Raw genomic sequence first — 23516 nt, 5'->3', positions numbered from 1 at the left:
ACCTAGAAAGCAAAAACCAAAGCTGAGAAAGGATCAGGTTCTCAGGGAGTTTAGAAGAAACACCTTTACCCAGGAGGGCAATTAATATGTATATATTAAAGTTAGACAAGTGTTCAGATGAGAACACATTTTAAAAGGTACAACTGCTTGACAGATGAGGGGAGACTTAGATGGGTCAACATGGCCTAGTTATCTTCCAAATGTAACTTAGAACTGTGAAAACCTGACTTCAGTTTTCTGTTGGACACAAGAAAGTTAACAGAATCTCATGGAGGAACCAAAAAGAAGAATGGTGCTGGCTAAGATCACATTGCAGTGGCCACATGTCCCCTCAGAAATACTGTGGAGCATTTTTACTTTGTATCCTACATCCTAAGACAGTTAATCATAACATTCGTCATAACTAAAGTAAAAAACAAATCTTACCTGATTTTGTCCCATACCATGGCATGGATATAATATGATTCTGTGCCCTGTTACTTCATGTTCATTTGGAGGGTTATAATCAAAGCAGTAATTTGCCATTCCTCTGTTTTGCAGCTAAATAAGACAAAAGAACATATTAAAGCATCAGCCTGAAGTAGATACATTTGTGTCACTTCATACCCCATGTTGTATTATAGGCTTCCCATTCGCAGCTCTGAACCCTGGTAGAGCTGGTTTCACTGAATCAGGGCCTGGCAACAATAGACCTGATAGAGGTGACTTGGTAAAACTGAACCTGATAATAGTGGACCAGAGTAGACGTCGTGCAGCTGGCTTTGCTGAACCAGAACCTGGCAGCAGCAGACCTGGTGGCAGCAACTTTGACAGACTGGATTGGAGCAGACCTGCTATTGCGGACTTGATTGGACTGGGCCATGCCTGGCAGAAGTGTATGGGAGGCACTCACTTGGATTGCCACATAATCTAACTGGATTCCTGAGTCAGATTTAGGTAAGTGGGGACTGTGTCCCCTTTGCCCCCAGCAAACTAGCCAATTAACCACTGAGCCCGGGAAGTCTGCCATACCTCCATAGTTTTTTTTTCTCTCTTTTTGGTCATTTCATTTTTTTTTGGTTCTTTAAATAGAGATTTATTTCATTTTTCAAAAAAAAAAAAAAAAAGGACTCTCACGTGCTTACAGAGTGGAGAAAAACCCTGTGAAGACAACTAGTATTTAGGATTTAAGTTCCTAAAATCTGCATGTGGATACAATTTCAATGGCGACTTGAACCAATGTTTTATTTATTTTTAAAGAGATGACTAATCATCGTGTTGAACCCGGCCTTTCTTACTGCTATTGACACTTGCAGAAAGATTACATTATGTGTTTTTTTAATTAAAAAATATTCCACAGGCAAATCAATAAGGACTTCCAATTAATAAAAATATCAAGTTACTTGAAAACTAGTTGAACCAGGGCATAATAATAATTTTAAAATGTATACGTTTTGCACAGTCACATATTTCCCACTGAAACGAATGTTGAAACAAAACAACGTCTGTAAATAAACATTAAAGCTAAATGCCTTTTACCTGAATCCTACTATGTCGCATATAAAAGAATAAAACATGCAGGTTTAGTGTCCCTAATGACTACTGAAGGTGTAATATTGCTTCTTCTCAAGTACTAGGTGATAATTATATCCATAGTTTCCGGTGCAGAGAATGAATAGACATGAATAAATTAGGACAAATCAAAGTAAAACAAGTGAAAGGGTATTCCACAAATATTTTTCTTTACTTTTGTTTTCCTCCACTTTTACCTACTACCAATTTCCTCTTTCCACTTTTTTTGTATCCATTTGCACTGTAATACTTTTAGCCTCAAGAACACTCCTTGCACACCCTTCTCCAGATGTTTCTCACCATTCTGGTGAGTGCATTAACACCATTAACCAACATGCGACTAAACAATAAGTGTGATTTTGAATTATGATAGATCTCTAGATGAGCAGCTGTAAACCTTGCAGTTTAGTGGTGCTTTCCAGAGCTAAAGGAAGTCTCCCTGGCTTCCTTTTTATTGTAGAGTGGCTTGGTTTGAAGGCAGTTGCATTAGAACCTATTCTATCTCTTTTGTAAATTATTATAGTTTGACCAAGAGAAATTTTGATTTACATTTAACACTAGTAAAGGGCTACATACAAAAATAGAAAAGTAAAATTGAGCAAAGCTTGAAACAACTATAAAAATTACAACCCTCCCACCAACACTTGCACCCAATACTTATAATATCTGATATGAAGGAATATCAGATTGAAGTTATGCTGAATTATAAATGATGATAATTTTCTTACATAAACTAAAACAATAAATGGGTTTCTCTTGCCCTCAATAACTGACTTCAGAGTTGGAGGTGCTACTCAGAAATCTAATTGTGTTGCCACACTGGCCATTTATTCCAATGGGAAGATCAACTGAGTCAAATATTCACCGCAGCTGTCACTCCCCAGATGACCGCTCCAAGCAAAGACGTCACCAAGACTGCATCAGACCAGCATAAATATTCTCCTGCCTATACTCCATTAAACATCACAATGATTATCTCCCAATTTAAGTTAGCCATGTGTATTCTACAATATTATTGACTTTTAGGCACAACACTATTTTGTGTCTGTGTGCATAAGTTAATTACAAACCAAATTACTGCACATACATACAACTCTTTCTTTGTATGCTGTAGACAAAGTAGACATAAAGGAGAGGAAAATTTAAACAGGGTTCTGAAACTGCAAACTCAAAAGAAAAAAACACTGTATAAAAGATGCCTAATTATCTCAAATTTCAATTCAGAACAACTTTTTATGTAGTATTTATGCTTCATCGTTGTGTCATCTCATCTTTGTGTCCCCTGCACACATACTTTTGTTGTGCAGACAAACTTCTAACATATAGTGCTAGTACCTAAGCCTGACTATAACTGGATCTCTTATTTTGTGAACTCAGGAATTTTCTAATGTCATTTTACAGCCATAAAGTAGGCCTTTTAGAGATCTAAGAACCTGATATATGGGTACAACCAGGTGCTAAGCACCTAAATGATGCAAGGTGCACCTGCAGATATTTGCACCCATAAACTGCAGACACAAAAATAAAGGTTTAAAAACCATTTATGCATGAATTCACCAGTCTCTTGTTCCAAGGCTGGAACAGATGAGAGAGGGTTTGTGAAAACACTATCTTCTCCCATTAACTGAAGAAGACAGTTTGCTTTGTGCTGACAAAAATAGTACCATAATAATATCCATTCATTCATGTAATCTCTCGTAATATTTTTTTCCAACAAATATCAAACAAGCTTGAATCATGCAAGAAGAGTTAAAGTAAGAGTATAAACAGAAACTTAGTATGGGATTTTAAATTTGTCTGTGACTTACCTTAATATTTTAGTAGAATGCTGCATTAAAGAAAATAAAAACAAGAAAATATTTGTTCTCCTTATGAAGTGTTTAGTTCAGCTCATAAAAGTTGTCAATAATTCTGTCCATGCAGGATTTCTGATTCTTTCTTTGCCTACATAATTTTTTGTCTTCCATGCTGTGTATTCTGTAACCACAGTCAGTCACCATTCCCTTTGGAGGTTGGGGATAGGTAATAAACTGCAATTGTTAAAATATTCTGAAATATTAGGGACCATTTCTGACAGGAAGACAGGACAGAATTTTCAAAAAGTGCTCAACATTGGCTCATTGTCACTTGGAGAGGAGTTAGACTTCTGACACCTATTGCTTTTGAAAATCTCCCTCCGAAAATCATAGGCTAACTGTGTTTGTGCCCTTCGACTTCCACAAAGCCTAACAGATTTCAAAGAAGTAGGGATGGAGAGCAGGGTTTCTTGTCTGGATCTGTATTAACAACCTATAACCTGTTTGTTGCCTTTTGATATTATCACTACAGATCCCCACAGTGATAAAAGAAGTGATAAACACCAAGGAGGTAGGACAGACGCAGCTGTCTTACCTAAAGAATGACTGGAAGTCTGCTTTCCTGAACTGGACATCGGACCTCAAGGTGACATCAACAGTAATGCTGGGCTAAGGTATGGACTGAGCACCACGCATCGGCTCTGCAAATCTCTACAATAGTGATTTTCTGAAGGCATACCTGTGACACAGAGACCCCTGGGCAAAGGGTCCCCTGTTCTTTGCAAACATCTCTCACCTTAGATCTGACAAACTAACTACACCAAACACATATTACAGGATATTTATCCATAAAGGGCAACATGTGAAGTATCTACAGAAAGCTTGTAACTTGTCAAGATTCATTATCATTGAGAGAGTTGTGTATGGGTAATATTTAAGAAATAATGTATTTATACTGAAAGTATGTTTTATGGACTTGGAGTAAAAATTAGTCACCATTAGTCAATATGTCTCAGTGATGGCCCACTCCAGCAAGAGGGAGTTGTCACCCCTGCCTAGTCAGCTGGTGAGGTAAGGCAAGGTTCTGTTGTCTACCCTTGCCATATCCCAGAGCAAGCAATGAAAACCATCTAAGACAACAGCAAACACTGAAACCATTTGGACACAAAAAGGGACATTATAGCAGGCAGGAGATCACCCTGGCTATGAAGAAAGACAAAAGACTGTTTCAGTATAACAGAATGTAGAGAAATGCACTCTGGGTCCATTCACTGAGGAAACCCCTTAAGGAGTGGGGGGTTTTAATGAACGTTTGTATTCTGGTTCTTGTGAAACCAGACGGCTCTGCAAACAAATGAATTTTGTGGTGAAATCAATAGTTACCTTTCCTATCTAACAAATAGGCTAAGTGTAGATCAGTATTCCCTTTAATTTTGTATGTCCATGTGCAGAATGAGTTTTGTTATGTGCACCAATATGGAGGTGATGTGAGGTGGGGGTGGAGCCGAGGGGTTCGGAGTGTGGGAGGGAGTTCAGGGCTGGGACAGAGGATTGGGGTGTGAGGGTGTGAGGGCTCTGGCTGGGGTGCAGGCTGTCCCGGGGGCTGCAGCGGGGAGAGAGGACTCCCCCCAGCCCTCTCTCGTCGCAGCAGCTCGGGGCCGGGTGAGAGGTGCCTCTCTCCAGCCACGGCAGCTCCAGCGGGCCTGGACCGGGCCGAGGGAGGGGCTCCTCTCCCTGGCAGCTCTGGAGGCGCTGGGCCGGGCCAGGGGACCTGTGCATCCCTAAAGAGCCTGCTGCATGGCTGCGCAGCTGACAGGAAACTTAGGTGTAGACCCATATCACATTGTATGATTTTGTTTTGTGTTGTGCCCAGTTGTTTCCATCACTTTCTCCCACTTCCATTTAAATCGGGGTGGGCAAACTTTTTGTCCCAAGGGCCACATCTGGGTGGGAAAATTGTATGTAGGGCTGGGGCAGGGAGTTGGGGTGCAGGAGGGGTTGCGGGGTGTGGGAGCGGGTATGTTGTGCAGGAAGGGGCTCGGAGCAAAGGGCTTGGGTGCGGGGTGCTGGAGGGGGCTCAGGACAGGGCGTTGGGGTGCAATACGGGTTCAGGCCCTGGCCCGGAGCTCCGGGGTGGCAGTGGGGCTAAGGCAGGCTCCCTGACTGTCCTGGCCCTGCCCCGCTTCCGGAAGTGGCCAGCATGTCTGGCAGTAGCTCCTGGGGGTGGGGTGGGGCAGGCGGCTCCGCCATGCTCTGCCCTTGCCTGTGGGTACCACCCCTGAAGCTCCCATTGGCCATGGTTCCCCATTCCCAGTCAATGGGAGCTTCGAGGGGTGGTGCCTGCAGGTGAGGGCAGCACACAGAGCCCTCTGTCCCCTCCCCCGCACCCAGAGGCCGCAGGGACGTGGTGCCGACCACTTCTGGGAGCGGGGCGGGGAGCTGGCTTTAGCCCTGCTGCACCATGGGGCTGGCAATCCTGTGGGCTGGATTGAAAGCCGACGAGCTGGATCCAGCACGTGGGCTGTAGTTTGCCTTCCCCTGAGTTAGATCTTTATCTTTTCTTAAATAAACCTACTTTTGTTTTATAAGTGCTCACAAGCGATGTGACTTCCAGGAGTGGTGATGTAAAGTAAAAAAGGTAAAATGGGGTATCCTGCACCTTTGGGTGCAGAAAGGATGTTGAATTTATGTGAGTAGCCAGTTTCAGGGGCTGGATAGCACAAGGGAATGATTCAAAAGGACTTGGAGATTGGGGTGCACTTATTGTTAACTTGCAAAGCAAAGTCAGGGCTGGCATAGCCCTGGGAAGAGTTCTTGAGCGGCTGAAAGGCTGATGGTGTCAGGTAGCTAACACCCAGCTACCACAAGAAAGGCTCCCTCTTGCTGGAGGCAAGGGGTAACAAGTAACTCTCAGTCTGGGTGCCTCGAGAACAATCACAGTACCTTAGAAGCAGACTTGGGGCTTGTAAAAGGCACCCTGAGACCTTCAAGGACTTGTGTGCTTGCTAACTCATATTCAAAAATATTACATATCTTAATTCACTTATCTCCACGTTGGGAGAGGATCTCATTCTATAAGCCTGTCACCACAAACTACGAATTATCTGGATGATTTACAAAATCACTTAGTTACTATCTTGACAGAACAAACTCTTAGTGTGTACGATGTGTTCCCTGACTTCTCCTAACAAGGAATACGGTTTGAGGAGGAAAACCTGACAAATTTAAATTCTCTGGATTACTACTGTAGATAGAACTTTGAGCAAAATCCTGAAGATCATATAATCAAAGTCACGCTAAAGAAAGCCTGACATTGGCTGGAAATCTTGTTGAACTTAATTTTGAAAACTGACCTTTCGTGGATTTGATTTAGACTGTTTTGAATTTGCCCAAGATTGCCTTGCTTTTGAGTTAAGATTGTTTGGGATGATATACCCAACTGGAACGCTCTGGAAGAACTGCTACATACAGTCTGTAAATTTTCCATGAATTACAGTATAAAACCCAGATTAACCTGGGAAAAGAGAAACTAGTGCTTTTCTTCATTTTTGTCAGGTTTCTTTTATTTAGTATGGTTTGATTTCTTTGTCTTGTTTTATTTTCCATTCCAAGTTAAAAAGTTTTGGTTTTCAACCAGGAAGCCTAGCCAATCATAGGTTTGGTTTTGCCTGCTCATCTGATGCTTTTTATACCAGTTACTGTCATTGGGGGATGTGAGGGAAGAGACTTAATCCATTAACAGGACCTAGCCTCCGTTCCGGTCTTTCTGGATGGACCAGGAACTAGGCTTACTACAGAAAGAATTATGACTTTCGTCTCAAACTGAAAATAACTACTATCAACCTATCCTTAAAAGAACGCTCCTAGTCTCCCCTCCCCCTTTCCTTTTCCTATCTTCTATTTTATATGTGTGCACACATTTGTTTGCAGAAACTGTCCTTACAAAGCAGTCAGTTTTTTGTCAGTAAACAGAGAAAACTTTGCTTGTAAATAAATTGAGAAAGCTTTGGTTGTAAGATCACTAGCATTTACCTCATGTAAGAAACATGATTAAAAAACAAAGCTCATTTTTGTATCTTGCAGTTTTTCCTGCATGCTTAGTTTAACAGCATGGGAAGGTTACCATCGCATACATTTATTGAGAAATTATGCCTGAGATCATTAAAAAGAACCCTAAAACACAGCATTTACTGGAGTCAGGCACATAGCAACCGTTCGCAATAATTAATACCATTTTTGTTAGCAGCTGAATTTCTTCATTCGTTAGTTCCATCAGAATTTTACTGAATGCAATCTCATAAAAATTTCCTTTTCAAATTGCCTATTATGTTTTTGGTTATATTTTTTTCTCTGATTTTGTTTCACCTTCACCTTTTAATGAGAGAGACTGGCACATCTTCTGTCATGTAGATCAATGCAAACAAATTATTTGGCTTCTTTGCAAGCTCTTTAACCTTTGACTGATCCTTTCACTTGTTTCTAATCTAGCAGAACAAGATTTTCTTCTTCTGAAATATTTAAAGAATTTATTATCTTTGTATATGTGGTTATTTGTTCTTTAACATTTTTATCATCAGTCTACAGTCTTGATCCTGCAGAACTCTGAAGTCAATGGGAGTTTTGTATGAAAGAGGATATTAGCAATAGAGATAGTACAGACTCTCAAAGTGAGGTTCTGTTTTGAAAAGGGACTGGAATTGCAGGATTTAACAGTTACTGTCTCAATGCTTTTGATCAACTGTGCTCATTTTACCAGGAAAAAAGCTATTTTTTTCCAGTTCTGCAACTCAAACCTGTGCTCCTCAGTAGTTCTGCATGAGTCTGGAAGAAATGGATGAGACTGCTTTGGACTGGCTGTATTCTTTCCTTGTTCAGAGGTCCCAAAGGATTGTATTGGACAATTGCTGATCAACTCCAAGTGCTCTTTCATATGGAGTACTGTAAAGTTCCAACATATCACCTCTTTTGTTCAGTATGTAATGGGTCTGTATGACACTGTATCACACAGGAACACCGTGCACCCCCATGTTCATCCTTATAATATGATTGTGTTGTATCCAATGCAAAGTTTGTCATGTCGGTTGTCTTCGGAAGGCTCATGATGCACTGAGCATTATTGTTATAGTAATGTTATAGGTTGTAATTTCATGTATATAGTTATGAGGCTGAAAATGTATCCTTATGTCTTAAAACAAGACCAGGCAAAACTCTCCAGGAACAGAGGGGCAGTTCACAGCTCATCAGGGCATGTATGGGACAAACCCTGCCCAGCCTCACAGGAACAAAGGAGGCTGGCCTAGGCAGCAACAAAGGATCTGTTGGAATCTCGAGTGAGTCACCCCCCTTCCTTTGGTCAGTTTGGGACTACAATGAGGTAATGCTCACCCGACTCTGAAGGGGAGGGCATAGACAAGAGGGAAGAAAGAACATGATAAAAGGGAGAGACATTTGCCATGCTCTTCCTCTCTCTCCCACCTCCATCTACAGACATCACCACCAAGCGACTGAAGCGCTGATCAAAGGGGAGAGCCTGGCTGAAAGGCAACCAGCCAGCCTGTGGTGAAAAGCGTCTAAGTTTATAAGGGCACTGAAAGTGTAAAGATCAGTTTTGAATGCGTTTTGCTTTTATTTCATTTGTCCAAATCTGACTTGTTGTGGTTTGACTTATAATCACGTAAAATCTATCTTTTGTAGCTAATAAATTAGTTTATTCTACCTGAATCAGTGCGTTTGGTTTGAAGTGTGTCAGACTCCCCTTGGGATAACAAGCCTGGTGCATATCAATTTGTTTGTTAAATTGACGAACTCATATAAGCTCGCAGCGTCCAGTGGGCATAACTGGACACTGCAAAATGGAGATTCCTAGGGTTGTGGCTGGGACCGGAGATATTCGGTTGAACAACCCAAGCAGCGGCTGGCCAAAAGTGCTCATTCACGTAGCTGGGAGCAGCTTACATGCCAGAGGCTGTGCGTGAACATCCTGGGAGTGGGGGTTCTCACAGCAGAGCAGGGTAAGGCTGGCTCCCAGAGCTGAGGATTGGAGTGGCCTAGCAGATCACCGGTCCAGATAACACCAGGGGAATGTCACAGTCTGTTAGGGGAGTGAATGAGGAGACTTGGGCTATGGTGTTTTCAGTACACTGACAACACACAGCTTTATTTCTCCACTGAGAAAAATCCAGTAGAGGCAGTTAAGTGACTAATCCAGCACTTGGCAGTATTAAAGCATGTTAGGTCAGTCTGGCTCAGTCAGGACAAGACTTAGGTGATGTTGGTTGCCTGAAAATTAAAAACCAGCAGTGTCAGAACTTGCTCTAGGAAGGGCCCGAGATTATAAACTTGGGGTAACCACAGCTACACTTAGAAGACCAGGTGACATTTAGGATCATTTACTTGTCCATGCCTGGCCAGAAGGGTACAGCCTTATCTTTCAGATTTTTTGCAGTGTAGATGTACCCCTGAGTGTCTTAAACAGCACATGACACCTGTGCTCAAGTGTTAGTATGTCAAAACTAACATAACATAAACTAAGAAAACTAACATAAAGTCCCAAAGGGTCTGGGACCAGATATCTGAAGGATGACTACCGCCCACCGCTCCCCATGACAGAGCACTACAGTTGTGATCACTAGAGGTGCTCATGCTTGACATAACAGAGAGGGGACAGCTGGCTGAGTATTCTCCATAAGGCCCCCAGGGCTCTGGAATATCTTCCTAAAACTGGCCCCAAACAGTTCAGATTTGTCAGCTTTAATGGCATGCTTTGGAGCCCTTTTGAGGGAAGTTCAGAAATTGAGCTGCTATTTGGTGTACTGGATTATTAGTATTTTTTACATTAAGGATTGCTGCTTGGTAGAAGGAGTGATACTAACTGAGGTGTGTATTACTGATAATCAACAAAATGCTCAGCTGATTGGTGTGGGTGCTTTTTATTGCTACAAATAAAAATAAAATTCTAAAAAAAATCATTAATAGAAAAAGAAGAGTTTTATTTCTTGACTATTAGTCTAATCTGTTATGTGTTCATATACGTTTAAAAGCACTTTATTCCTGTTTTCAAGTTCAAAACTAAAAACATAGCCCCAAGCCCCAACAAATGCTTTTTTTCCTTATCTGTAATCTTTTAAGAAATGTTGAAAGCCATACTCAATATCCCCATTGGCCCACATAAGACTTAATTTTGAGCTGCAATTTATGGCAGGTTTTGGTCTTAACCATACTATTTTACTTTATATTAAATTTCTAATACCCCCAAATTTTAGTGTCTACCAAGTCTAATTAAATTCTACCAAAATCAATGTTTTCTGGAATAATAATATCAGGTACATCTTTATCTTCCATATTTAACTCATAAAAGAGAGGAGAGAGTGACTTAGGGAGACACTTTCCAGAGACCAGTGAAGCATGTTGCTTACCATTCCAAAGAAGCCAGCTCTGTCTTCAGGTACATGAAGTTCAGGGTAAATATTCTCCAAGAACCATTTAAAGTCTTTACATTTGAGCTTCTCTCGAAGCAGCCTCCTTTCTGTCACATCTCCATAGGGCTCCTACAATAAAATAAAATACAATAGAAGAATAAGAACAGGTGCTTTCTGTTAGATTAGCAATATAGACTATTAGGAAACTGATCCTGCAGTGCTTTCCCAGGGAAAAAAAAACTCCCATTGCTGGGCCCTGGATTTGGTTTCATTATTATTAAATTTATTAATATTTTAACAACAACAGTTCTTTCAAACACAGTGCAAATTGAATTCTTTTTTAAAAAAATCTGTTTAAAGTGAGAACATATTAGCAAATTCACAGTTAAGGCTCTTTGACTGGATATTTGAATGTCTTGATAACAGTGCATGAATTTAAGTTAAGAGTGCTAAATTATTCTCACCATCCATTTGCAAAATCCTCTCTAAAGACATCATTAAACTTAAATGTGTTTAAAAGTTTGGAAAGTCTCAGTTAAGGTTGCCTTTGAATGTATATTTTGTGAATTAGTAAATTGAATAAAAGAAAACTAAGTTTAAAAATGGAACCTTAAATCTGCTAAAGAAAGCACCACTCAAACTTTTCACTTGCTACAGATTCAAATAGAGCGCACATCATTTCTTCAAATCTGTCTTCAAAATCCACTTCCTTCCGTAGTCCAAGGGTTCTCAATCTGTGGTCACAAACTCATTTGCAATCCCCAGGTTTCCCAGAGGCCACCTTCCTTTTCCTCTGCCCCTTTCTTATCCTTTCATTAAAACAAAAGTAAGTTTCTATCCTCTCGTTACATCATTTCCACAAATAAGACAGAGTCTGGGAGGCTTATGAAATTACTTTGTCCTCTGTAGACAAAAGGCAAGGGCCCTACGCACATCCAAGGACTACCACATCATCTCTTGCCTATTCATGCATGAAATACAGTTAAGTGGATACTTGATTGATGTGAAAGTAAGACACTACCTTAAGAATAAATACTGGGTGAAGTCTCATGAATATTTTATCCTTCTGGAAAACTGTATGGTGAGAGGTGTCAGCCAGGAACCCTCCTAACTCCCCTATTCTTAAAACTAGAACTGTTACCTTTATGGAAAGGTGTATCAAAAAGCAAGATGCCAGAGGCTCAAATACTGCCCTTGTCTGAGTTGATAAAACCAGGTTCAAGATTTGGCTGGTACAAGATTTGGAGGGAAGACCCTAACTAAGCCTTTCAGGAAGCGAGATGGGGTAAAAACTTCCTTTTCATGAGGCACAAACCTGGCTTATCTCTGCCTACTACGCTCAGTGGCAGCTGATAATACCAGAGTGTTGGGAGGCCGATATGAGAATAGTTAGTCCGTGCCTTTTTTAGATATGAAATACCTCTTTTCAGCCTGCTTGGATACTGGTGGAACCATCTGCCAAAGTGTCCTGGTGGGTTCAAGGATAGCCTTGTTAATAGGAAGCTCAACTCTTCTTGAACTCGAGCTACATACGATGTTCTGCAGTCTGTGCAGGGCTTCCTGGATTTCTTCCAGGGAAATCTGTGGTGTCTCTGCCACCCTTTTAAGCAAGTTCTGGAAAGCCTTAGGATCATCAGGATATGGCTGGAGTCACCATCTCTTCAGAGAAGAGCAGCAGCCAGTGGGGGTGGGGTGGAGGCCTTGGAGCTTGACAGAGTCAAACTCAAGGGGCTGCTCCTACCTTCTTCAGGCCAACATACAGGTCCTCACAATCAGAAGTTTTCCCTGGTCTCAAGGACCTCTCCATGAGGTATCTTTGGAGCAGGAACTTCCTCAGCTGTTTTGTCCTTCTTGGAGATGACTTGCAGATACTTCACCTGGATGAGACATGAGTTTCCTCCAGGCAGTACAGACTGGCATCGTGGTAGTCTGTGATCAGGAAGGGTTTGTGGCAGTTGATAAAGTTTTTGAAGCCAGGAATTCTTCCTTGGGGGACTCTCCCCACTACTGTCAAAGAACGGGGGTATGGTGGGGAAATACAGGAATCCCTCTCCGACCCAGAGGAGGATCCCAAATCTTAAGGGACAGAACCCCAAATATCCATCCTAACTATACTAAATAGCTAAACTATTACAAATTATTTACAGGAAAAAGTTGAAGAAGCCAGTGTGAACACTGCAGCTCCATCTGAAACCACAAGTGGTAAGAAGGAACTAAAATGGCAGCTGTCTGGCAGCCCCCTTTATTTATAACTTCGGTGCAGAGCACAAGAAGAGCAGGGGCATATACCAGACCAGATAGACTCTGCTAGGAAAATTTCTGCAGTCCTTGATGCATGGCGCAAATGTGTAAACCTGAAGTGCACTACACCTAGGGACCAGCACTTGAAGAACCACCACTGCATTCCAAGCCATTCTGACACATCGTTCAATTCACTGGGAAGCCGAGGTGCCTAAGCAGACTGGGAAAAAAAATCAAACAAACAAGCACAAAAAGCAAACAGGATGTACTTGATAAGGTTGTAAAAGTTGAGAACTTTATTAAAAGGTAAGTCCACAAATGCACATCTCTTCACTATTTTCTGAGAAGAAATAGGCACTCTACATTGGCAGCTCCTCCCTCTTCCATACTCAGGTTTGTTGGTTTCATGTGGAAAAGTTCTGAACCACTTGTCTGAGATCTGATAAGATGCAAGGATTTTACTTGCTGCATGTGACTTTTCCCTTGCTGAATACTTCACTGATTAGCAATGGCTTACTCTGAATACTTTCCTCCCTGGTCAGATCACAATATGAGTTGTCATCCTAGAGTCTGAGACTCCCAGGAAGGTAGCAAACAGGTGTCAGGGGTCACAACCACCCTCTCGTCCCCACTGCTAAATGGGAGGAAGACCTGAGATACAGACAGACTGACTCTAACAGATAGAACAATGTGATGTTAATACCGGTGGAGCCATAGCACTATCCATAGTTAAGATTCTCCCAAAGATTTAGTTTCAGTGGAAGTGTTCAACTTTCACCAAAACTGTTTTGATTAAGATAACTTTAAAATGCCAATAGTATTTTGTGAAGTGTTTGAATTTTCATGTTCAAGTTGAAAAAAACATGGCTAATATGAGCTTAGATGTATCTGTTCCCAAATTCCAAATGGCTAGCACGTGTAGATGGGGACAGCGAGGGTGCCCCATCACCCAATGCCCCCTTTCTCTCCTAAGCAAGGCCCACTATTTCCTATTGCATGACTATGTCCTCCACTGGGTTTATGATCTCAGTATTGATTCCTTGGAGATCCCCCTTTCCTCAGGAATGCTTCTGTACCCCATTACCACAGAGAGCCCTGCCACGCAGGGAGGCTGTCAAACTACCAAGGGCGGGCAGAGTAAGGAATATACTGTATCAGGACCCAGGAGCCCTGTGTTGCATCACATTGTTATGGGAACCACAATTCAGGCAGCACAATTTTTGGAAAAACAAAAAGCAAACCCCACAGCCTAAACACACTGAGCTACAGCAACTCAACTAAAAAAAAAAAAAATCTAGGCTACTAACAGAAAAACTTTATTTAATGACAGTTAAAGATTCAGCACAACATCCCGCAGCTACCCAGCACCTTAAAATTATGGAATTAAAAAATAAAGGGAAAGTTCCCCAGCATTTATTGCCACCTTCCCATCATGCATGATGCCATCAATAACATTCCCACACTCTGGACGGCATTCAATTCCATCTCCAACAGATACGGAAAAACAATGCACATCCCTGTTTCATCAAACTTGTGTTCTGACTCAAAACTTTAATGGATAACTTCTGTAATGTTAAAGTAGAACAACACTACGCATATGTGGATTGTGATAATCAGATGTGCCAATATCGTGAAACAAGAGAGCATGGGGTTGAAGTTAATGTTTTTTTTTGTTTTAATACAGTACAATAAATATGGAGAATGGAATGGAGTTTGGCCATTACTGGCATTAATATCTCTACTCTTATGAAAAGTGTAGTGAGGTCTTCGACCACAAGCAGTCAAGGATATCCAAGTTATGTCTCTTCTGAAAGAGGGTACCTTTGCCAAAACTGCCCCATCCTCAAAGGTGACATGTACACTAGGAGCCCTTTACCAGTATAGGAATACTAGTATAGTGTATCAGCAAAGTGCTCCAGCTCTAGATGTAGTTATACCAGCAAAACTGTGTTTTTACTGATATAGGTGATTCCACCCACCCTATGAATGAAAAACATCTATTCCAGTAAAGCACTTTTATGCCAGTATAACTGAGTCTACGTAGGGACTTTTGCCAGGACAGCGGTGTCAGTCAGGGATCACATCTCTTCACACCCCTGACCTAGCGGCATAGCTATGTTGAAGTCTGTAGCATAGACATTGCCTGAAACCGTATATGTGCACTGGTTAAGTTTCAGCTAAAACAGAAGAGTGTTAACTAGTGAATCAACACTACCACATCCTGCAGCACGTATGGTATATATATTCCTTGTATGTCTCCCATTCAATTACTGACCCAGTCTAGCCATGCTTAGCCTGTGAAATCTAACGGGACACAGGACTGAATATGCTGTGTTGACAGGTTCAGCAAATATGTCTACTGTGTGCTTCAAGCTGTCATGTCAGCTTATCCATATAAGTACAGGTTTGAAGTGTTCTGTACTTTTTCGTGAGCTATATGTAAGTGGCTGATTTTTTTTTTAAATCCCATTACTCCATTACAGATTAAATTCCAATCCCTCCAGCAATCGGATCAATTCGTGGAGATTCTGCTTCCTATAATTTATAACAATCTGTTTCCACTTCACGATAAATTTTTAAAATAAAGGTCTATATGAGATGGTCGGGTCTCGTGGCTAAAGCATGGGATTTGCAGATGGAAGTAGAGTCCTGTACAGGACTAGTGTAGAGCCCTACAGCTGAACCAGGATCCTGAGGTTCCTGTAGGACCTGCTGCCGTAATAGTGGGAACAGCACAGGAGCGGAGTTAAAAATAATCCTACATAGGGCTCTAGATGGAAGATTTGAGTTCTACTTCAAGCTCTGCCACAAGACCACACTATTTCAGTATTATAATTTTAGGTAGCACAGTAGCATAAACCACTGAAAACCATTGAAAGCCACTGAAAACCAAGCAAAAGTATTGCTCCCTGTGGTTAAGATTGCCTAACTCTTTCCTATTATAAGGCCCTGTTTTCAGTGGTTTATAACTTTGCCAAACATTAACCATACAGGTTGTAATTCTCCATGACAGGTGTCTGTTTCATGTTGAAAATTTTAGGAAAGTATCAGGTAAAAATGATTCAGTCACTTCCAAGAGAGAGATAAGGGGAAAATGTTGTTTTCCCATATTAAAAAAATTCTTACAACCATTTCATTGAGAAGCTCTAGTGACATGTTGTTGAGCTAAAGCATCTTGTTTAGAAAGTAGGGCTGTCAAGCAATTAAAAAAATTAATCGTGATTAGTCATGCAATTAATTGTACTGTTAAACAATAATAGAATACCATTTATTTAAATATTTTTGGATGTTTTCTACATTTTCAAATATATTGATTTCAGTTACAACACAGAATATAAAGTGTACAGTGCTCACTTCATATTTATTTTTGATTACAAGTATTTACACTGTAGAAAAACAAAAGAAATAGTATTTTTCAATTCATCTAATACAAGTACTGTAGTACAATCTCTTTATCATGAAAATTGAACTTACAAACGTAGAATTATGTACAAAAAACCTGCATTCAAAAATAAAACATGTAAAACTTTAGAGCCTGCAAGTCCACTCAGTCCTACTTCTTGTTCAGCTAATCATTCAGACAAACAAGTTTGTTTACATTTGCAGGAGATAATGCTGCCCACTTCTTGTTTACAATGTCACCTGAGAGTGAGAAAAGGTGTTCTTGTGGCACTGTTGTAGTAAGATATTTACATGCCAAATGTGTTAAAGATTCACATGTCCCTTCATGCTTCAACCACCATTCCAGAAGACATGTGTCCATGCTGATGATGGGTTCTTCTCAATAACAATCCAAAGCAGTGCGGACCAACGCATGTTCATTTTCATCATCTGAGTCAGATGCCACCAGCAGAAGGTTGATTTTCTTTTCTGGTGGTTTGGGTTCTGTAGTTTCTGCATCGGAGTGTTGCTCTTTTAAGACTTCTGAAAGCAAGCTCCACACCTCGTCCCTCTCAGATTTTGGAAGGCACTTCAGATTCTTAAATCTTGGTTCCAGTGCTGTAGCTACCTTTAGAAATCTCAAATTGATACCTTCTTTGCGTTTTGTCAAATCTGCATGAAAGTGTTCTTAAAATGAACAACATGTGCTGGGCCATCATCCAAGATTGCTATAACAGGAATGTGGGTAAAACAGAGCAGGGAACATACAATACTGCCCCAAGGAGTTCAGTCAGAAATTTAATTAATGCTTATTTTTTTAATGAGCGTCCTCAGCATGGAAGCGTGTCCTCTGGAATGGTGGCCGAAGCATGAAGGGGAATACGAATGTTTAGCATATCTGGCACATAAATACGTTGCAATGCCAGCTACAAAAATGCCATGCAAATGCCTGTTCTCACTTTCTGGTGACATTGTAAATAAGAAGAGAGCAGCATTATCCCCCTTAAATGTAAACTAACTTGTTTGTCTTAGCGATTGACTGAACAAGAAATAGGATTGAGTGGACTTGTAGGCGCTGAAGTTTTACATTGTTTTGTTTTTGAGTGCAGTAATATAACAAAAAAAAATGTACATTTGTAAGTTGCACTTTCACAACAAAGAGATTGCACTACAGTACCTGTATGAGGTGAATTGAAAAATACTATTTATTTTATCATTATTACAGTGCAAATATTTGTAAGCAAAAATAATATATACTGCTTTCAATCACAACACAGAATACAATATATATGAAAATGTAGAAAAACATGCAAAATATTTAATAAATTTCAATTGGTATTCTATTATTTAACAGTGCAATTAAAACTGTGATTAATCATGATTAATTTTTTTACCACAATTAATTATTTTGAGTTAATCGCGTGAGTTAACGGCGATTAATCGACAGCCCTATTAGAAAGACATCTAAATTAATCTCCTTCCCCCTATTCCTGCAATATTAGATATCTTCAGTTTATGTAGACACTTATAGTGATAATATAACCTTCTCTTTGACAAGCAAAATAAATTGGACTCCTTAAATCTTTCATTGTAAAGAATATTTTTCAGACCCTGAATCATTTCTCTATCAACTCTCTCATCCCTCTCCAATTTTTCCATCACCTTGTTTTAAAAAAAAGTGCGGCCATCAGAAATGGACACAATATTCATGCAATAGTCTTACTAGTCTTACTATGCAGAGGTGACACAATCTCTCTAATCCTACTTCATATTCTCGTTTATACATCCAAGGAGCATGTTAACTCTTTTTGCCATAGCATCACTCTCGAAGCTCACTACAATGATCTTTCAGAATTACTGCTGTCCAGGATAGATACCAGCCTATAAGGATATCCTAGAGTATGACCTCTCATTTGGCTGTATCAAAATGCCCTGTGCCCAGCTTATCAGGTGATCAGATCATTCTATATCAATGACCTGTCCTCATTATTAACCCTCCTGCCAATCTCTGTGTTACCTGCTAACTTTTAGCACCAATGATTTTATACTTTTTTCCATATTATTCCTACAAATAAGTTTTGGAAAAAAAACCCCAATCCCTGGAACCCCCACCAGCAACAATTTCTCTCATTTATAATTCTCCATTAACAATTATGTTTTCAGATCTGTATTTTAATCAAATTAATTTGCAACATATTAATTTTGTATCATTAATATTTTAAAATCAGAACGTTGTACATCCCTATACCAAACTTATAAACAACAAATCTATTATGTCAACAGCTACTTTTAGAGAGAAAAGTGGGTAAGATAATATCTTTTAGTGGACCAGCTTCTGTTGGTGAGCGAGACAGTGCTGAGTAGCTCGAAAGCTTGTCTCTCTCACCAACAGAAGTCAGTCCAATAAAAGATATTATCTCACCCACCTTGTCTCTCTAATATCCTGGGACCAACACAGCTACAAAAACACTGTATAGAACAGCTACCTTTATCAGCCAGACTTGTAATCTTGTTGAAGAACATTGCCAAGTTGGTTAGATAAGACCTAACTTCCATTAAACTAGTTGGAAGCATTAATTGTATTTCTATCCTGTACTGACAGAGTCCTGTATCAGCTGTTGCATTATTCCAATATGCATCAATGTCAAGCTAACCAGCCTGTCATTACCTGGGTCATGCAGCTTACCCTTTTTAAATACAGGCACAACTATTGCTTTCTTCCAGTCCTCTGGAGTTTCCCCAGTTTTCCAAGAGATATTAAAAATTAACCCTGTCGATAATGTTCATTTTTATGTCAGTGAAAGACATTAATTTGCAAAAAACCTGAATTTAGCTACTAAAAATAAACAAAAAACAAAACCACCATAAATAATTTTTCTGTTAAATTGAAAAGAAATACAAGTTTAGTTCTAAACGCAATAGATGTCAAACTCACCATACGTGCATGTGGATTTCGGTGGTAATAAAGCTCTTTGTATTCATCCATCCAAACTTCTGCTGCACGTACACTGTTAGCCAGGGCCTTGGCGCGTGAGTAGGGAGCTTGTTTGGGGAAAACGTGACCTACATGAGAACATGGGTGGATCTCAAGACTTCCTCCGCACTGCCAGATCTAAACAAAGAATGTACGTTATACGTTGTCAATCTGAAACCACGTAAACAGTAGGATAGGCAGAATAATAATACTTTACAATACTTCATATTTATAGCACTTTTCCCAAAATCTCAAATGTACCTTATAAACTATAAATATCATAATCTCAGGAGGGAGGCAAATATGATCCTCAATTTACAGGTAAATAAACAAAGGTGTCAAAGCACGTCAGTGGGAGAATCAGTAAGATAACGATGGAGTCAGGGACACCATGGTACTTTCACTGGAGTTCTGGTTGGCAAAGATGAGATACTACAGATGTTTAAAGCATGATCACATGTGCTATGCTGAGCTGCACTGGGCAACTCGGGCTTCCTTCCTCCTCTCTGGGGTTCAGATAATCCAGCTCTCTCCCAGGGTGTAAGTAATATATACAATAGGGAAGTGCCTACGGCCCTAGCTCTTAAACATGTGAACCTACACTTTCATTTAAATATATTTCTAGCCCTCCTGGTTGTGAAGAAGTGATGTCTGCCAGAGTCTGCAGACAGCCTTCAGCAGAGGGAGAAGCAGCATCTGCTAGAAGCAGGGAGGAAGCCACCTGTTCTGACAGTGGCCAAGATGAACAGCTGGTGTGGCCTATCTCCAGGAAAAACTAACAGATCTAAGGTTAGAGTGCTAGAGATTAACATCAAAACAACCTTTGGAAAAGACCTAAAACCATTTAGCCAAAGTCATGCTAAGGTCTACACAGCATGCAGGAACCTTGTCTAAACTTTGTTTCAACAACTGGAATCTTATGGATATGTTTTTCTTGTTTATGAGCTGAGACTGTTTAAGTTAGAAGAGCTCCTGGGAAAATTCAATTCAAAATGCTGTGAACCATCTAGCATTATTCCATAGAGCAAGTATAAAATCCAGAGTGAAGGGTCTCTGCTCAACTTGGTTGGTCTTTGTCTTTGCTTCTGCCGGTATTTTACTATCTTATTCTAAACTTTTATTTTTTGTCCCAATTAATTAGTATGAACCCTTTAGAACTTCAGGCCATGATGCTTCCTGATTTTTCCTAGGTCCACTGGCAGTCCTAAATTTGATTTTGCTGGTTCCTGCCATTAGGATGGGGGAGGGGGAGATTCTGTGGGACTGCACTTCCAATCCAGCCTTCCTAACCTGACCTCAGATGGACCAGAGACTCTGCCCCCACAAAAAAAGAGCCACAACTTCAACCTGAAGCTGATGGCAATTACACCCCACATGCTATCAGAACAGAAAATTGGACCCAAGACCGTTAAAAAACACCCAAAGATGTAGTGCTGGCTGTGGTGTGCAAAGTAAAATCAAAATAATCTTTTAACTGTATTTTGGTGGCCTGTATGGGGAGAAGATGAAACTCTGCATCTACCGCTAGAGCAGATCAAGCCTCACCTGCTATTCATGGGGAGAACTTGTATGGCATGCTGAGCGCTGCAGGATTGGTTTCCCATTGGTAGGGCTCAGCTGCCCCGGGCTCTGCTCTCATCCACTTTCTGGCTCCACAGGTCAGGTGTTTGGATTCTTCAAAGTGGCACCCACTCATGGAACCAAGAATCATAGAACTGGAAGGGACCTCGAGAGGTCATCTAGTCCAGTCCCCTACACTCAAGGCAGGACTAAGTATTATCTAGACCATTCCTGACAGGTGTTTGTCTAACCTGCTCTTAAAAATCCCCAATGATGGCGATTTCACAACCTCCCTAGGCAATTTATTCCAGTGCTTAACCACTCTGACAGTTACGAAGATTTTCCTAATGTCCAACCTAAATCACGCTTGCTGCAATTTAAGCTCATTGCTTCTTGTCCTATCCTCAGAGGTTAAGAGGAACAATTTTTCTCCTTCCTCCTTGTAACAACCTTTTATATACTTCAAAACTGTTATCATGTCCCCTCTCAGTCTTCTCTTCTCCAGACTAAACAAACCCAATTTTTTCAATCTTCCCTAATAGGTCATGTTTTCTAGACCTTTAATCATTTTTGTTGCTCTTCTCTGGACTTTCTCCAATTTGTCCACATCTTTCCTGCAGTGTGGTGCCCAGAACTGGACACAATACTCCAGATGAGGCCTAATCAGTGTGGAGTAGAGCAGAAGAATTACTTCTCGTCTCTTGCTTACAATACTCCCGCTAATACATCCCAGAATGATGTTTGCTTTATTTGCAACAGTGTTACACTGTTGACTCATATTTAGCTTGTAATCCACTATGACCCCCACATCCCTTTCCACAGTACTCCTTCCTAGGCAGTCATTTCCCATTTTGTATTTGTGCAACTGATTGTTCCTTCCTAAGTGGAGTACTTTGCATTTGTCCTTATTGAATTCATCCTATTTACTTCAGACCATTTCTCCAGTTTGTCCAGATCATTTTGAATTGTAATCCTATCCTCCAAAGCACTTGCAACCCCTCCCGGCTTGGTATCGTCCACAAACTTTTAAAGTGTACTCTCTATGCCATTATCTAAATCATTGATGAAGATATTGAACAGAACTGAACCCAGAACCTATCCCTGTGGGACCCCACTCATTATGCCCTTCCAACATGACTGTGAACCACTGATAACTATTCTCTGGGAACGATTTTCCAACCAGTTATGCACCCACCTTATGGTAGCTCCATCTAGGTTGTATTTCCCTAGTTTGTTTATGAGAAGGTCATGTGAGACAGTATCGAAAGCCTTACTAAAGTCAAGATATACCACATCTACCACTTACCCCCATCCACCAGGCTTGTTACACTGTCAAAGAAAGCTATCAGGTTGGTTTGACACAATTTGTTCTTGACAAATCCATGCTGACTGTTTCTTATCACCTTATTATCCTCTAGCTGATTGCAAATTGATTGCTTAATTATTTGCTCCATTATCTTTCCGCGTACAGAAAAGCTGACTGGTCTGTAATTCCCTGGGTTATCCTTATTTCCCTCTTTATAGATGGGCACTATATTTGCCCTTTTCCAGTCTTCTGGGAGGTTTCCAGTCTTCCATGACTTTTCAAAGATAATTGCTAATGGCTCAGATATCTTGTCAGTCAGCTCCTTGAGTATTCTAGGATGCATTTCATCAGGCCCTGGTGATTTGAAGACATCTAACCTGTCTAAGTAATTTTTGACTTGTTCTTTCCCTATTTTAGACTCTAATCCTACCTCATTTTTACTGGCATTCACAATCTACTGTTTTCAGTAGATTGAGCAGATCTTCATCATTATAGTCCGTCTCTTGGGGAAATTTTGGCCAAGCTCTTAGCATCACTTCCCATGTAAGGAACAAAACTTTTCCACTCTGGCCACACACTCATTTCCCTAGTCTGAGCAGTCCCTTTCTGGCTGCAGCTCTCTCACTTAGAAATGCTCTTGGCTGGCTTTCACTGAGGCTAATGAGCCCAAGCCATCTCTGAGCTGTGTTTGTTAACTCTTGCCTCCCCAGCCTGCAGTTCTAAAGCTTTTGCACTTTGGTGCACTTTATACTGTCCCCTGAGTGCTCTTGTTAATGGTGACTTCAGAAATATTCAGAACTGGAGACCCACTGCATTACTGAATGCCAATCATAAGACACTGGCTACAAATTTTGGTATCGTGGTTGGGAAGTACTGCTGAAAAAATTACTGCATGCTTCTGAATTCAGTGTTGTGCAGAGGTACCATGTGGCAGACATTCTTTGCAGCCTCATAAAGGTTTCTGAGTAGCAGCCGTGTTAGTCTGTATCCGCAAAAAGAAAAGGAGTACTTGTGGCACCTTAGAGACTAACAAATTTATTTGAACATAAGCTTTCGTGAGCTATGCTCAAATAAATGTGTTAGTCTCTAAGGTGCCACAAGTACTCCTTTTCTTTTTTATAAAGGTTTCTGAAGTTAGTCAGAGGGGAGGACAGGAAAGTTCTGTCAGTGCACTGGAACAAGTTAAGGCTTTCAATAACGGTTAACCTGGACTATCTGTAGATGCCTTTTGCAAAATATATTTCAGTGAGCCAATTTATTGTTTTGTTTTAGTTATTATGCAAGCAGGT

The 23516-nt window shown here is 40.6% G+C and overlaps 1 protein-coding gene across 3 annotated transcripts in view; it reads right to left on the bottom strand.

The window, feature by feature from the left end:
- Positions 1-23516, bottom strand: part of GALNT12 (polypeptide N-acetylgalactosaminyltransferase 12) — a 100807-nt gene that overhangs the window by 14139 nt on the left and 63152 nt on the right. For all 3 annotated transcript variants that reach the window (XM_084621204.1, XM_084621205.1, XM_084621203.1), the window contains 3 exons: positions 19323-19499; positions 10763-10894; positions 427-540 (listed from right to left, as the gene is read on the bottom strand). In XM_084621204.1, the coding sequence (XP_084477330.1) occupies positions 427-540; positions 10763-10894; positions 19323-19499 (423 nt within the window). The remainder of the gene's footprint in view (positions 1-426; positions 541-10762; positions 10895-19322; positions 19500-23516) is intronic.

The sequence above is a fragment of the Lepidochelys olivacea genome (genome assembly GCF_965140295.1).
Source record: "Lepidochelys olivacea isolate rLepOli2 genome assembly, chromosome: 2".
Classification (NCBI taxonomy): Eukaryota; Metazoa; Chordata; order Testudines; family Cheloniidae; genus Lepidochelys; species Lepidochelys olivacea.
Note: the sequence above shows the minus strand (reverse complement) of the source record. Positions and strands in the feature narration are given on the sequence as shown.